General features: G+C 41.3%; 1 protein-coding gene across 1 annotated transcript in view; it reads left to right on the top strand.

Annotated features, from left to right (window-relative positions):
* The first annotated feature begins 475 nt into the window (after positions 1 to 475).
* The window catches only part of LOC128358504 (unconventional myosin-IXAb-like), a 117958-nt gene continuing 104676 nt past the window's right edge, over positions 476 to 13757 (top strand). Inside the window, exon 1 of the mRNA XM_053318815.1 lies at positions 476 to 1396. Within this exon, the coding sequence (XP_053174790.1) occupies positions 494 to 1396 (903 nt within the window). The 5' untranslated portion in view covers positions 476 to 493. The remainder of the gene's footprint in view (positions 1397 to 13757) is intronic.

Here is a 13757-nt window from a genome sequence, read left to right as displayed (position 1 = left end):
ACACGAACACGCGCACACACACACACACACACACACATACACACAGGGTATGCAGCTCTGATAAGCTGCGGCCAGTAGCCTTTAAATTCATGAAGCAGCTACTGTTCCTCATTGTTTTGAATAGCTATCAGTTCTTGTCTCTCTCTCTTTGACTTAGTTTCATGCTCCTCTTTTGTGGCGTTTGTGATAGTGGTTCCCTTTACGATCAAAAACAGAAAGCCTATTGAGTCGGCCTTCTCTGTCATGGGACAGATGAAATCGCCGTGACTCTACTGACCCTGTTGTGACTCAATGTACTGGAAATGCCTGAGGCTGCTGTGAGGACATGTAATGATGTCTGAATGTCTAAACTCTTCTTTGAACTTTGCCGCCATTTTTAACATTCTCCATCTCTCTTTCTCCCTGTTTTTCTCTGTCCTCCTACAGTTGGGATGTCCTGAGCCAGTCCTGTGGGTCCAGAGAGCGGTGTGCTGATGGGACCTACTGCGCCACCATGAGTTTACAAGATGGCGGCTGCAGCTACGCCAGCAGCGCCAACATGGCCACCGCTAGTGGCAGCATGCGGCGGCGCCTGGAGGACCAGGAGTTCACCCTGCGCGTCTACCCGGGCACCCTCGCTGAGGGCACAATCTACTGCCCTGTCAGCGCCCGCAAGAACACCACAGCTGCTGAAGCCATCGAGTGCCTCATTGAACGGCTGCGCCTGGAGCGTACCAAATGCTACGTGTTGGCGGAGGTGAAAGAGTTTGGTGGGGAGGAATGGATCCTCAACCCTGGCGACTGCCCTGTTCAGAGGATGATGCTGTGGCCACGAAGCGCCCTGGAGAACCGCAGTGGCCTGGGAAGCGGGGACGACTATCGCTTCCTCCTGCGGGAGAAGAACCTAGATGGATCTATCCATTATGGTGGAAGCCTGCAGATGTGGTTGCGGGTGACTGAGGAGCGCCGCCGCTTGGTGGAAAGGGGTTTTCTCCCCCAACCTGCAGGGAGCGACCCTCCGTCCGACCTCTGCGCTCTCCCGGAGCTAACGGAGCGCGCACTTTTGGAAAGCCTTCGTGCACGTTTCCGCCAAGAGAAAATCCACACTTACATTGGGAGTATTCTTATTGTGATGAACCCGTTCCAGTTCCTGCCAATCTACAATCCTAAATATGTCAAATTGTACGACAACCACACACTGGGAAAGCTGGAGCCTCACATTTATGCTGTGGCTGATGTGGCGTATCACACCATGCTACAGCGACGGAAGAACCAGTGCATAGTCATTTCTGGAGAAAGTGGATCTGGGAAGACCCAGAGCACCAACTTCCTCATTCATCACCTGACTGCCCTCAGCCAGAAGGGATTCGCCAGTGGGGTGGAGCAGATCATCCTGGGGGCAGGACCTGTGCTGGAGGTAAGACGCTAACTTGACTGCAGTATTGAACAAATGTTAGAAGATATATTTCCATCCACGTTGTCTGTCAGTTTGTCAGCAAGGTATCTCAAAATCTTCCATTAGATATTTTGTTCCTGCCAAGGAACAAATGTGATTGTGGTGCTGGTCCAGATATGGATTTCCACCATTAGATGCCATTAACCACATCAACACTTGCTTCCAACCTTTTGGTGAATGTTTGTAGTGTGAAGAAACCAGTTGTGATAGTGAGTTGGATAAACTTTCAGTGTTGTTTTTGTGTTTTTTTTCTTGAGTATCTTGTAGCTCACTGACTGGAAAACTACCACAGCTGAGTTCAATGGCCCTAATCCACCGCATTTTCCAGGAACCTTTTCAGGAACTCTGGAAATTTACCTGGGTTTAGATCCAGAGGAATCTGGGCCTCAATTTAGTTGCTGCGCCATAGTTCCTGCTGCACAAAAATGTGAGGAGGAATGTGCAAAGGGGACATAAAGTTCCTGGTTTAGTTCCTAAGTTTAGTCAGTATCTCTTAGAGGTTGCATCTTCAGATAACCCTAAGAGGTTCTTTAAGCGTTTTAAGTGAAGATTTGGTGTTTCCCCTACCATTGCCCTCGAAAGAAACAAAATATTATTCATGTTAATTACCTAATTTATGTGCACACATTACTGTAAGTGCAATAAAAACTTAAAAAGCCAAGAAGAGCACGTTATTAATGTAATCTGAGCAAAATATGAGCAGATGATGACCTCAAAATTCTGAAATTCAGGCCAAAATATATTAATCTTCCATTAAAGTGGAAAGTGTGTGGTCGAGCGAGAGAGGCTGGTGAGCAGAGAGTTGGCTATAACTGTGAATGTAGCAGTGCAATGTGTCTAGGCTATCTGGTGGTGAATAAATGCTACAGCTCCCCAAGACTTAATCTGAGTTTCCGTGTTTTGCTTGCCACCAGCAGATGAAGGAGGTTAGCCCCAGATGTTAGTGACAATGTGTAGGCGTAAACTGACCAAGCTCACTTAATATAGACCAGCTATTTTCATTTTAGTGACAATCTCAGCCGCTCCTGATATGTTTGGCTGCTGAGTCTCTCCTGAGATTTGCTCCATGCCCATCCCCCTTCCAAAGCAGTGGACCTGGGTGAAACACTGCAGACCTCTAGTTTTAACAAGCCACGACCAACACAGAGACTAATAAGCCTCAGATAAACATGAAGAAATGCAGATGGTGTTATAGAATACAAAGCAAATAGAAATGTAATTATAACGTAAATGTTTCTAAATAAATAATCCAGATGTTGTTATGTGTAGTGAGGACATCATACTAGTCGAACATGGTATAATTCCTTTGCTATGGCTGTGAGTTCAAGCCAATGTATATGTTGTGAATAAGATGCCCTGGTTGTATAAAGGAAGTGACAAAAGCCTGATGAAATCTGAAAACGAGGCATGAGACAGGGCATGAAATGGATTATAGAAATGTCCTTCTGAAACTGGAATGCCTCGACATGCGGGGTAACCTATATTTAGCCCAGCTTTACCACATATGACGTTAATATATATATTATTTGACCTAGAAACTGGTTTTCCGCTGTGTCCAATCTCTACATTGATGGAAAAAAACCAATGGAATGCTGGCTAATCCGCCCTGGATTATAAATCAATAATGGATTATGGATTATGGAATTTCATTGGGAATTTCATGTTTTGGGAAGGTCCATTCAAGGGTAACATCACATTTAAACTGCTTAAACTCAGATTTCTGACAAGTTCCTTTTAGTTTGATAAATATGATTAGTTGAGCTCTGTGCTTCCCAACACTGTTGTTTTCTGGCAGCCATTTTGTTCGGCAGCACACAGCTTCCTGTCAGGACGTATGGGGACGTCTGTCAATGTGCAGCTGTGCATGTTGACATCATGTGCCTCCCATGTGGAGGTCTGTAGAGTAAAAGGGGGCTGTTGTATGGTCAGTTGGATATACAGTTTGTCATCTGGAAATCATGAATCACCTTTTAGACTTCCTGGCTGCTTCTGAGGAATAAACATGTAACTGCAGCTGTTATGTTTTTTTCACTTTTCTTACAGAAGAGTAGTTTCTGGAACCTGTTTGCATTTTACAATAGACTACTGCTTTATACAATGTTGTACATACTAAGAATCAGTTACTAACTATGGATGTATAACAAGTACATGTAGCCTACTTGGGTAGTCAGAACAGGTAGATGTTTGTTTTGTTTTTTTTTCAATCAAGATGCACAATTATCATTTCATAATGCACACAGAATAGCAGACCTTCATAAGTTGTAGTCATAATTATTCATAAACCTTTTTTTGACTAGTTGTATCACTGAATCTGCTCGTCACACGCTGAGCCATCACTCGCTGCACTGCCCACCACCACAAGTACATTCTCAACCTGTGGGTAACAATGACACTGTTGAAAATGACTGCGTAGCTTTATCACAGAGCTGTGATTTAACCTGTCCTTCACGCGGACACAGCTGAACCTCTCTGCAGGTGATGATGTGACTCAGGTGACTGAATAACTGTCAGAGCTCAGATGCTGGAGGCGACAGTGCTCGCAAGGACTGAAAGGCCTGTTTTCATAATTACACAGATAGAGGAACATTACTCTCTGAGGAAATAGATACCGTTCAGTGGCTTGTGTGCTGCGTTTGAGAGCATGACTGTGTCCCATGTAATCACTTCCCCATCACTCACCTGTCTAACCGAGGTGTGAAAAACAAGGTGCGCAGTTTAAATTGTACAGAAACAAACAAAGTGACTTTCAACCACAGTAAAATTTCTTATCTGATTTGTAGCTCCAGTTTGTTGTTGTCAGATGAAGATTGTGCTCCTGATGCAAGGAGAATAATTGATTTTTGGTGACTACGTAGCAGTTATTACTGATTACATTACAACATAATTAAAGTTTCAAATTTAACATCATCTAGCTCAAATCTTAAAGGAATAATTAGCAACATGCTTGTTCAAAATGTCAAACTATTGCTTTAATTCTCTCGGTGAAACTAAGTTGTAGTGCAATAATGCAGTAAGAATGGATCAACAGTGAATTGCTTCCCTAAAGAAGCCACAGGCCATATCACATGATTTTCAGTTTCTCTCACCTCTGCAGAGGTCTGACGCATCTTTGAGCTCACTTGGTTTCAAGCTTTAATTTGAAGATGTACTTTCCCCACACCAGATAGAAAACAGACAAAATTAGCAACCAGCTAGTGAACACAACAATTTAGCTGCGAAAGAGCAAGATAGTATTTCGACTCAGTTGGTGGAGACCAAAAATGAAGCTAAAAAGAGAGTGAATATTGGACTCCCCTTCACCAACGGTCAGAAATATGACTGCTAATGCTTGCTCATGTTGCTGCGGGGTGAGTAATGTTCAACGCAAATTGTAGTGGCATTTATTGAAGGCTTGTGAGTCAAAAGCACCATAACCATCATGTTTACGGTTTCAAAAAATGTCCCCTAATTTTGCAGCAATATACAGTAAATGGCACTCTGAGAGAAAATGACTAATAAAAATATTGTTAATTATTGTACAGTGTGTGCAGTTTTTTTATCTATAGCATCAATGATAAGATATGCAGTTGTACTGGAGGTAAAGATAATCAGCTATATTATTTTCTTTGCATGCATTTTTAAAAAGCTGTTTTTTATTAGTGGGAATAATCTGATGATAAGAAAACAATTCAACCACTCATTCCAAGGCGAGTATGTCACCCTCTATGAACTAAAGACTTGTTCTCACCATCTAACTGTTCACACTCTATAAAAAAACATCTAACATTAACCAGCCTTCAGCTTGGACTGTATGGTCTTTACTGTGTGCTGCAGCTTCTCCGCCTCTCCTCGACGGCTGAACACGACGTCCACATTAATGCACTGTTTGCATCCTATGAATAACAGCTGGATGTAGAGATATTATAGGCTGACTTGCTCCTTTGAGAGGCAGCCCTCTGGGGTAAAAAGTTTACTGCCAGCCAAGACACAAGGCTGCTGTGTTGAACCAGTCGAATTCTTTGGTTTCCACAAGTTGTAATGCCAATTACAGAAGCTATTCGCCTCAGTCAGATGCTGCAGTGACGCTTTGTGAAAGTTTGAATTTTTGCCAGAGGCCGAGTCAGGCTGAAAATATGAGGTTAGAAAGGCATATTAGATGGATTAGAAATGCATGCCAGTGTAGACAAAGAATTCAAATTTTGGCTATTTTGTTGGTTCCCTGATGCGTTCAGTAGCTTCAGCGCCCTTGCCTCTGTGTAAATCTATATTTGAACACTTCTTCTACTCCTATCTTCCCTATTAATAGCTGTAAATGTAACTTAAAAAAAAATCTTTTACAGATATCTAACTTCATATACAGTGTTGGTCAAGTTACTTAAATAATGTTATCAATTACTCATTACATTTTACTCACTGAAAAACTAATGACGTTTGTGTCCTAATTACTCAAAAGCAAATCTAATTAGTGTCATAACTCGCTACTGTACTCTACTTCCTCATTCAGCTCAGTTTCTGTGTACATCTGCTGCACAGATTTTAAATCCTTTTGAGGCAAATTTGTGATTTTGGGTTATAAAAATGAATTTCACTCAACTTAACTCTAAAGCCGCTACAGTATACACACACATCATATATTCTGTTTTTGTAGAAATAGAAAATGGTTTCATAAGGAGTCAGCCTACTTTTTGGAGGTATTTACTGACCATCAACAGCTAGCTTAAAGAGCTTGGCTGGAGATTTTTCATGCTGTCAACAAATCTCAGAGATTTGAGATTTGGCAGAGTCAAACTAACAATGAACTCGTTCTACTTCCAAGGATTGTACGTTTATCCAAAGTCTATTATATCATATTTCTCTGTGTTGTAGAGCTCAGGTGTTTATTACTATTAAAACCATTTTAATGAGCCGCACCACTACGCTGGGTGACATGTTTCTTCATCCCTGAAGACAGTGGCTACCGTAGCTTGTTTAGAAACTACTCCAAAGCAGCAGACATCCAGGCCTTGACTTTACAGCTGTGCCAGCATCAGTGAAGAAGGTCTGGTATAAAAAGGAAAACATTTCTCAGGATGAGCTATGTCTCGCTGGCAAGAGACGTCGTGGTTGGGCCTCGATTTGAGAACATTTGTATAAGAGCCTGTAGACTCAGCTCAGTCATTCTCTTGGATTCGCTTAAGAAGATTACTGCCAACTGCATGAATGGAGAGAGGGAGGAGAACCTGCAAGTGAGTGAAATATTACTTTTTAAACCTAACTCTTAATAAATATTTTAAATCAATTATTCTAAATCTCCCATCCATACGCCTACCACATTTGATTGGCAAAATTCTCAAAAAAACCTATGAAAGATGATCCTAAATAGCGCCATGGGGTGTACTTCAAAAGAAATCCATAGAGGGATTATTTTCCTGAGTTTTTCTTTTCCTTTGTGTTTTACTCCTAAAATGTGAAAGCATCTCTCTGCTTTGGAGAAATAAAAAGCTCTTAAGGTTCGAGTTTAATTTTCGGAGTTTGATTATTTGATCTTATAATATGCTACAACGCTCCTTTTTTTCCCCCCTTTCACCTCTTCACCTCTGCCTCTTTTTTTCGATCTCTCCTCTCCTCCGGTCGTCTCTCTGTGTAGGATGCAGCTGAGCATTGTGGCCATCAGCTCTGTGCTTCACGTCATGTTACCGTTAAGTGCAAGGTCAGCAGCATCGAAGGGGGAAGGCTATTTTAGTCATTCGTTAAACTAGGACTCTCTCATATATACGGCAAGAGATATAAGCACATACAGTATGATCATAAACGCCAACATAATACAGAAAACAATCTCAAAGCAGAAAATATTCAAACATTCAAGCTGGATGCACCAATGAGCACATATCAGGGTGGGCAGTTTGATTGCTTAAGAGTTCATTCTCATGTCCTCGCGGTCTCACATTTGGTCTGATTTGGCCTTTTTGTTGGCAATAATGTAATTGCTGAACTTTTAAACAATAGTTTTGAAATCCATATTGGTAAATACCCCCTTAATTAATGCCACTAATATTGGGTTTTAGTTGAATTACACTGAGCTCGGTCCAAAACAAGTCATGTAACCAATGATTGATGACCGTTTATACTTATTTGATTTGTATGTGGTCCAATTTTTCTCTTGTTTTTGCCTGTTGTGGTACCAACATTGTCTGCTGCTTTGAGCTGTATCAACACTTTACATTTGTTTTATTCATTTTATTGACTGATTTTTTGTTTTTCTTTGCCCTTTCTTAATAGCTAACAGTAGAGATGAATGTTTAGCTGACTAAGCCACAATGTCACCCTATGATCAGTGTATTTAAAATAAATAATTTTCTACAAACATTTTATGAACTCACTGAAAAACAATATGAACAAGCTCAAAAAAGGGTTCTTTATCTTTTTTAATTTACAGGCATTTTATTTCATTTCTCCATGAAGCACTTACATTTACATCTGGTGTTAACATGTGGTCTGTATCTGGCTACATGATCTGGATAATGACATGCAGTCAGTTGGTCTTCACACCTGGTATTAAAATGCATTCTTTTTTCTCAGTTATGGCCACATGGTGATCTTATCTGAATATGCAAATTAGCGAGGCGGAGCTGGCAGACTTGTCAAAAGACTCCCAGGTTAAAAAAACTGCTACTGCTGCCATGTTTATGAATCACTTTTTTTGAGGGAAGATTTTCTAGGTACAGTTTTTTTGCGTGGCCTACTTTAGCTGACAGGAAGAGACAGACCTGGGTAACCTTTCAACTAACTGGGTTGATTGTTTTCCTTCTTTCTCCTGTGAATATAGTCATGCTGTACATTTACACATGTCTGAGATCTGACAGCATGGCAAGCATGGCCACCTCCAAATGTGGAGTTGCATTTACACCATTTTTTCCCCTTATCAAGATACAGATTGCATTTTAATGACAGGTGTAAATGGGGTAATACACACACACCCTGCCTACTTCTGATTTCACCTCACAAGCTTAACTGCAGCAGTGGAGACAGTAAGTGGCAGTGACTGACTTTGGTCATCTTTCAAGGACAGAGGGTGTGTGTGTGTGTGTGTGTCTGTGTGTGTGTGTGTGTGTCTGTGTGTGTGTGTACCATATTCCATTTAACAATTTAGGCAGTCAGCTGACTCACTATGACTGAGCACATAAAGCCTTTTTGTCTTGACTGATGATCCTTAGCTCTTGATGGACATGTCAGTAGCTGCAGGGATCACTCATGTGCCCTTTTGGCGACAGTGCAGCCTTTGTAGCCACTCGGCCGCCGTGCAACACTCCCCAGATAACGCAGCCACAGGTCAAACAATGACCATCAGCATTACATCACGTCAGCGGTATCATCTAACAATTGGTTATATGCTCTCTGATCACCCTCTGGAATCATGAAAAAGCCTTAAATATCGGACCGCAGATGGCCAGTAACTGCTGCAGTGTTGTAATCTGAGCTGCGTTCAGAGCCAGGCGACAGTAGAGATATGACTGTACAGCAGGATAGCGCTGACGGGAAGACAGCTGGCAGCCTGATGGGAAGGACTTGGATTGTGTGGCCGTTCATGTCTGGTAGTCTGCTCATTGTAGTCTGTTGAGTTTCACACAGCTAAATATATACACAAGATGACATTTGACTACAATTTGACTAAATTTGATTATCCAGTATCGGGCTTAAAGTCATTGTTTGTCTTTGAACTTGAAAAATAACTTTAGCAGGGCTACAGTTAACAATTTCTTTGATTATGAATTAATCCGCAGATAATTTTTTTGATTTCTTGATTCATCATTTTATCTATAAAGTATAAATAACATATATAAGATAATACAAATATAAGTATGAATAATAAAAGATTGTAAAAAATGCCTGTTATAAATTCCCAGAGTCAAAAGATTGTCTGAACCACGGTCCAAATCCTAAACATATTCAGTATACCATCATGGTTGACAAAAGAGCATTTTTTTGTACTTTAACTTATAATATGAGTGAAATGATTGTTTTATTATTTAAATAGTTGCAGATTCAATTAATTGACTCATTATTGAAGCTCTAAACAATAGCATAGCTGACTATATTCAGTGCTAATAGTCTTTTAGCTTCACATGCTCAAATCTACTATCACTGTTTGATGGCATTTAACTTGTCGTGCAGAGTGTTTGCAGGGAAGATGGATGAGGTGGTTAAACAGGAGAATTCAGACCTGGGTGTTGCTAGTATTACATTTAGCAGATGATAATGATCCTAGTCTGGACGTAGCGATTTATTTATTTCCTCACTAGATTTCAGGTTTTTATAAAGCTAAAGTCCCTTTTAAAAAAGGCCTCTGTAGCTCAGACATATCAGACATTTTTAGACTATATGTGCGATTATAAATAAAGATGTGCTGGATCATCAGCAATGTAGAGCCAGACTTTGAAATTGTCATGGGAAGATGAGTGAAAAGAAAGGTTTACCTCATCCTTGTCTCTCATGTAAACTGGACAGACTTCCACATAGACTCATAAATCTGAACCAAAAATAATGGGAAGTTTTTCCAGAAATGTCTTGCTCTGCGTGAGAAACAGACATTATTTACCTCCAGATTTTTGTTACGCATAAGTTTAATAAATCATTTAGGGTCTTGTCTTATTCAAGGATATTTTCATAGGCTGCGCTCCATTTTGTCATGCTGGAGTACCGATTGTTATGTAGCGACGAGGGCGGGGAAGCCTGCTCGCAGGAAATGGAGTGTAGCCAACATATTGTATGAGGCAGCAGGTGTGACGTTGGATCTCTGTTGACTGATAATCAAAACAGCTGTAGGTGGCAGAGATGCTGTCATAAACTCTCTTTTCACAACTGTAAAGTTTTGGTAGACATTACAGTACAGCTTGGATCACTCCTGGTTGAATTATCACTACAAATATTTGCAACTGCATCAGAAAATGTCAAAACATTGTACCTTGACAAAAAGTAAAGGTATCAGCTAACTACGACTCTGAAGGTGCGTTTTGGCATGAACGTGGTGAAATGTGTCGCTAACAGCAGACAAAAGCTAAAGGTTACAATGAAAACTGAAAACGTAATCTGCAGATTAAATCCATTCACTTTTGAATTTTGGTTCCATTGTGGATTAATGTGATGCTGTGTTTTGTTGTCAACTGCAACAATGAAGCGTTTTGAAGTTGCTATCGATCTGATTTGAACCATTGGCCACTAATTGGCCTCGTCATCATAGCAATGGTTAAGAGGCCAGAACAGTTTTAGTCTCAGTCCTCTGTCTCCTCTCTGCTTTGTTACATTTTTGTGTTTGAGTTATTGCCTTGTGAGCACTGTAGCTGGCTCATCTTGGTCTCAGACATGACTATAGGTGGACCTGGCTCTTGTATGACTAGCACACATCCGCACCTCAAAATCTCCTGAAGGCCGACTTTGAGACTGACCCCAGCTGTGTGGTGCTGCGTCTGGGGGCAGACAGACTGAGGGCTCCTGCAGGGCTGCAGGCCCCAGATTACAGCCTGCCTTTGTTCTGGTGGTGTGGCCAGCAGACCTGCTGCAGTAGTAGCCGAAGCAGACCCCCCCTCCCTCCACCCGACCCCCAAACTTCACCAGATGGTTCCCATCCAGATGTCCCCCCTGCTCTTAACCAGGCCCTCAGGGACACGACCTGTCTCCTGTGGCTGATAGATGGCTCCAGGTAGTGCCTAGGCCCTCTGCTTTTGGACGTGTGTGTGTTCAAAGGTCTGTGTATTGTTAAGTGTGTGAGTGTGGAAGGGGTGCGAGAAGCTACCCAGTACCCTTATCCTCCACCACAGACTGGGGGATTGGAGACAGCTACTCATTTTAAATCTTGAAAACCCATGTAGCCTGGGCATATGGACACACTTACTGTACAGTAACAGTACCGTGGCATCAGTGGGTGAACCCACTGAACCTGAAAGGCCAAATGAAAACCTTAATGCCTGTGACGAGGCCCGCAGTTTGGGAGAAGAAGCATGCATTATGGCACCTTTGCTCCAGGCATCTATGTTGTAGAGGAGCTGCATTTATTCCCCTCTTGAATGAGGGCAACACTGCTCTGCACTGTTTCCACTGCTGTGTGTGTGTGTGTGTGTGTGTGTGTGTGTGTGTGTGTGTGTGTGTGTGTGTGACTGCGGTGTTAACTTCTGTGCAGAGGAGAGGTGCCTGTCAGGGCGTGTTAGCAGTCGGCTCTCCCAGCATCAGGGGAATAGGAGACGTGCCCCCACGACTGAGTGTGTCCTTGGTCTTTAAATCACAATGAGACATCCAAAAGCTCTCTACTATCAGGAAAGGTCTCTGCAGAGGACAGGCTGGTTTTATTGCCCAGCACTTTATGCTGTACTACCGTGCCTCCCTTAGTGAATGGTCACATTAGCGCTCATTCATCTTTTGCAGATGCTGGAGTTTTAACGTCGCTGTTGGACTGAAGCCATTTCTCTCCATTGATTTAGTAATAACTGAGCACAGGTAACACGTTTAGAAAAGCCCTATTTCTAGGTGATATGTCCTACTTTTGTATTCTCATACTACCTCCTCTGCAGACTACTTTTGTGCATTGCATTTCCAGAGCTCGATTAAATCCAATCCTTTCTCCAGCAGCAGCAGAATGGGCCTTGCTTTCATTACATGTGGCTTAACAATAGCCTCTGCCTCTACCACACAGGGTTGTGCATTGGCTAGCTATCATTGGTGTATGTTGGCTAATCACGTAGCCCACCTCAGGCCCTCCATGTTCCTGTTAGCACTTCCATCCCTATAATCCGTATCCTCTGGGCAGTGTGCACTTCTCGATGTGCTCCCAAACATCTGTTCACTGGATTATCCCCATCTCCTTCTCATTCTGTCTTTCTCTGGAGCATTCCCGCTTTCCTTTCTCAGGAAGCTCACTACAGTGTGCATTTGTGCATATGGACAGCTGTACACAGTGTACTCAAAAAACTCTTTCTGGTCATACAGTTGACCTGGACAAGGTTCAACATGATATCAGTGGCCAAAATTTCTCCTCTTGCTGCTCATTACTGCTCAACAGCAGCAGCAACTCAGGAAATTATTTCCCGCCAATTCCTGTTTTTTCAGATTATAGTTTTGTCTAATGTGCTCGCTGCTTCTTTAAACAAAGTTTTAATGGCTCTCTCATGTAGAAAATTCATGCACAGTATTTTAATCTTCACCCAGTATGAAGTTATTACCACAATGTACAAATATCTTTGAGCAAGTAACATGAATTAAAAACAACTGATGCAAATCTCAGCATTTTGAGATGAAATGATCGTAGTTTTAGGGGGCGTTAATGTGCAGCAACAGTGTCATTGGTGCACAGCCACATGATGTCTTCTGCACACTGTGAAGTTGCCATCTTGCCTGAACAGACACCAAAACTTGCACTTACTGACCAGATCTGTTACAGCACTATAGTTGGAGATACAACACAAAGGTGCTGGATGAATGGAATCAATTACATTACATTACTCCCTCTAATATCACAAATTCATGTTTTGCATTTCTGTTTATGTTCCGGTAACACAAAGAAGATAATGAAATACTTATTAGTGAATTTGAAAGGTGTTGGTAGATGTATTTTTGTTCACTTTGTTATAACTGATTCAAGTCTTAATGCTAAGCTAGGCTAAACATTTACTGTCTCTGTCTCTTAATTTAAAGCTGGATTATGTACAGTATGTAACTTGTGCAGCGGGCACGAGAGCTGCAAGTGGTAATTATCCTCATTTCCTGAGATTCTCTTGAGTAAATGTTTCATCATGTTTATCTGTGACATGCTGAAATGTGGTGTAAAATGAAGAACATAAGTAGTGAAGAGCCATATGGTCAGATAATTAGCTCATTCATGTAATTATCATAAGCTACTGGCCGTACCAGACCAACTAATGCTGTAGCAGTAAAACCCCTGAGAGCCCCTGAGAGTACTGAACTAAAGGATGACTGTGTTTATTCTTTCTTCACTTGCAAAGTTTTACTTTAAAGTGCAGGCATGAGATTGGATTTCCAAAAGCATATTTCCCAAAATGTTGGAACTATTCCTTTTAATGAAGTTAAAAAGCATATTTCTACATTCATTCACACATTCACGTTAAAGTGGGTCACAATTGGCCAAATTATTAAAAATTTATATAAATTTCTTTCTGCCTTGTAGAAAAAAGAAATATATGCCATTTTAAATACACCAGTTATTGCATATTTTATGGACAAAATCTGGAGCTTTTTTATTTTGATGTTTTGTAGTAAACCTAATTTAAAATCATATAATTTAGAAATAATAGATCATGTCAGTATTTAGTATCAGGCAATCTTGAAAGTGATGTGTGCTAATTCATCTTCTCTGATA

The sequence above is a fragment of the Scomber japonicus genome, chromosome 5, assembly GCF_027409825.1.
Source record: "Scomber japonicus isolate fScoJap1 chromosome 5, fScoJap1.pri, whole genome shotgun sequence".
In the NCBI taxonomy this organism is placed as follows: Eukaryota; Metazoa; Chordata; class Actinopteri; order Scombriformes; family Scombridae; genus Scomber; species Scomber japonicus.
Note: the sequence above shows the minus strand (reverse complement) of the source record. Positions and strands in the feature narration are given on the sequence as shown.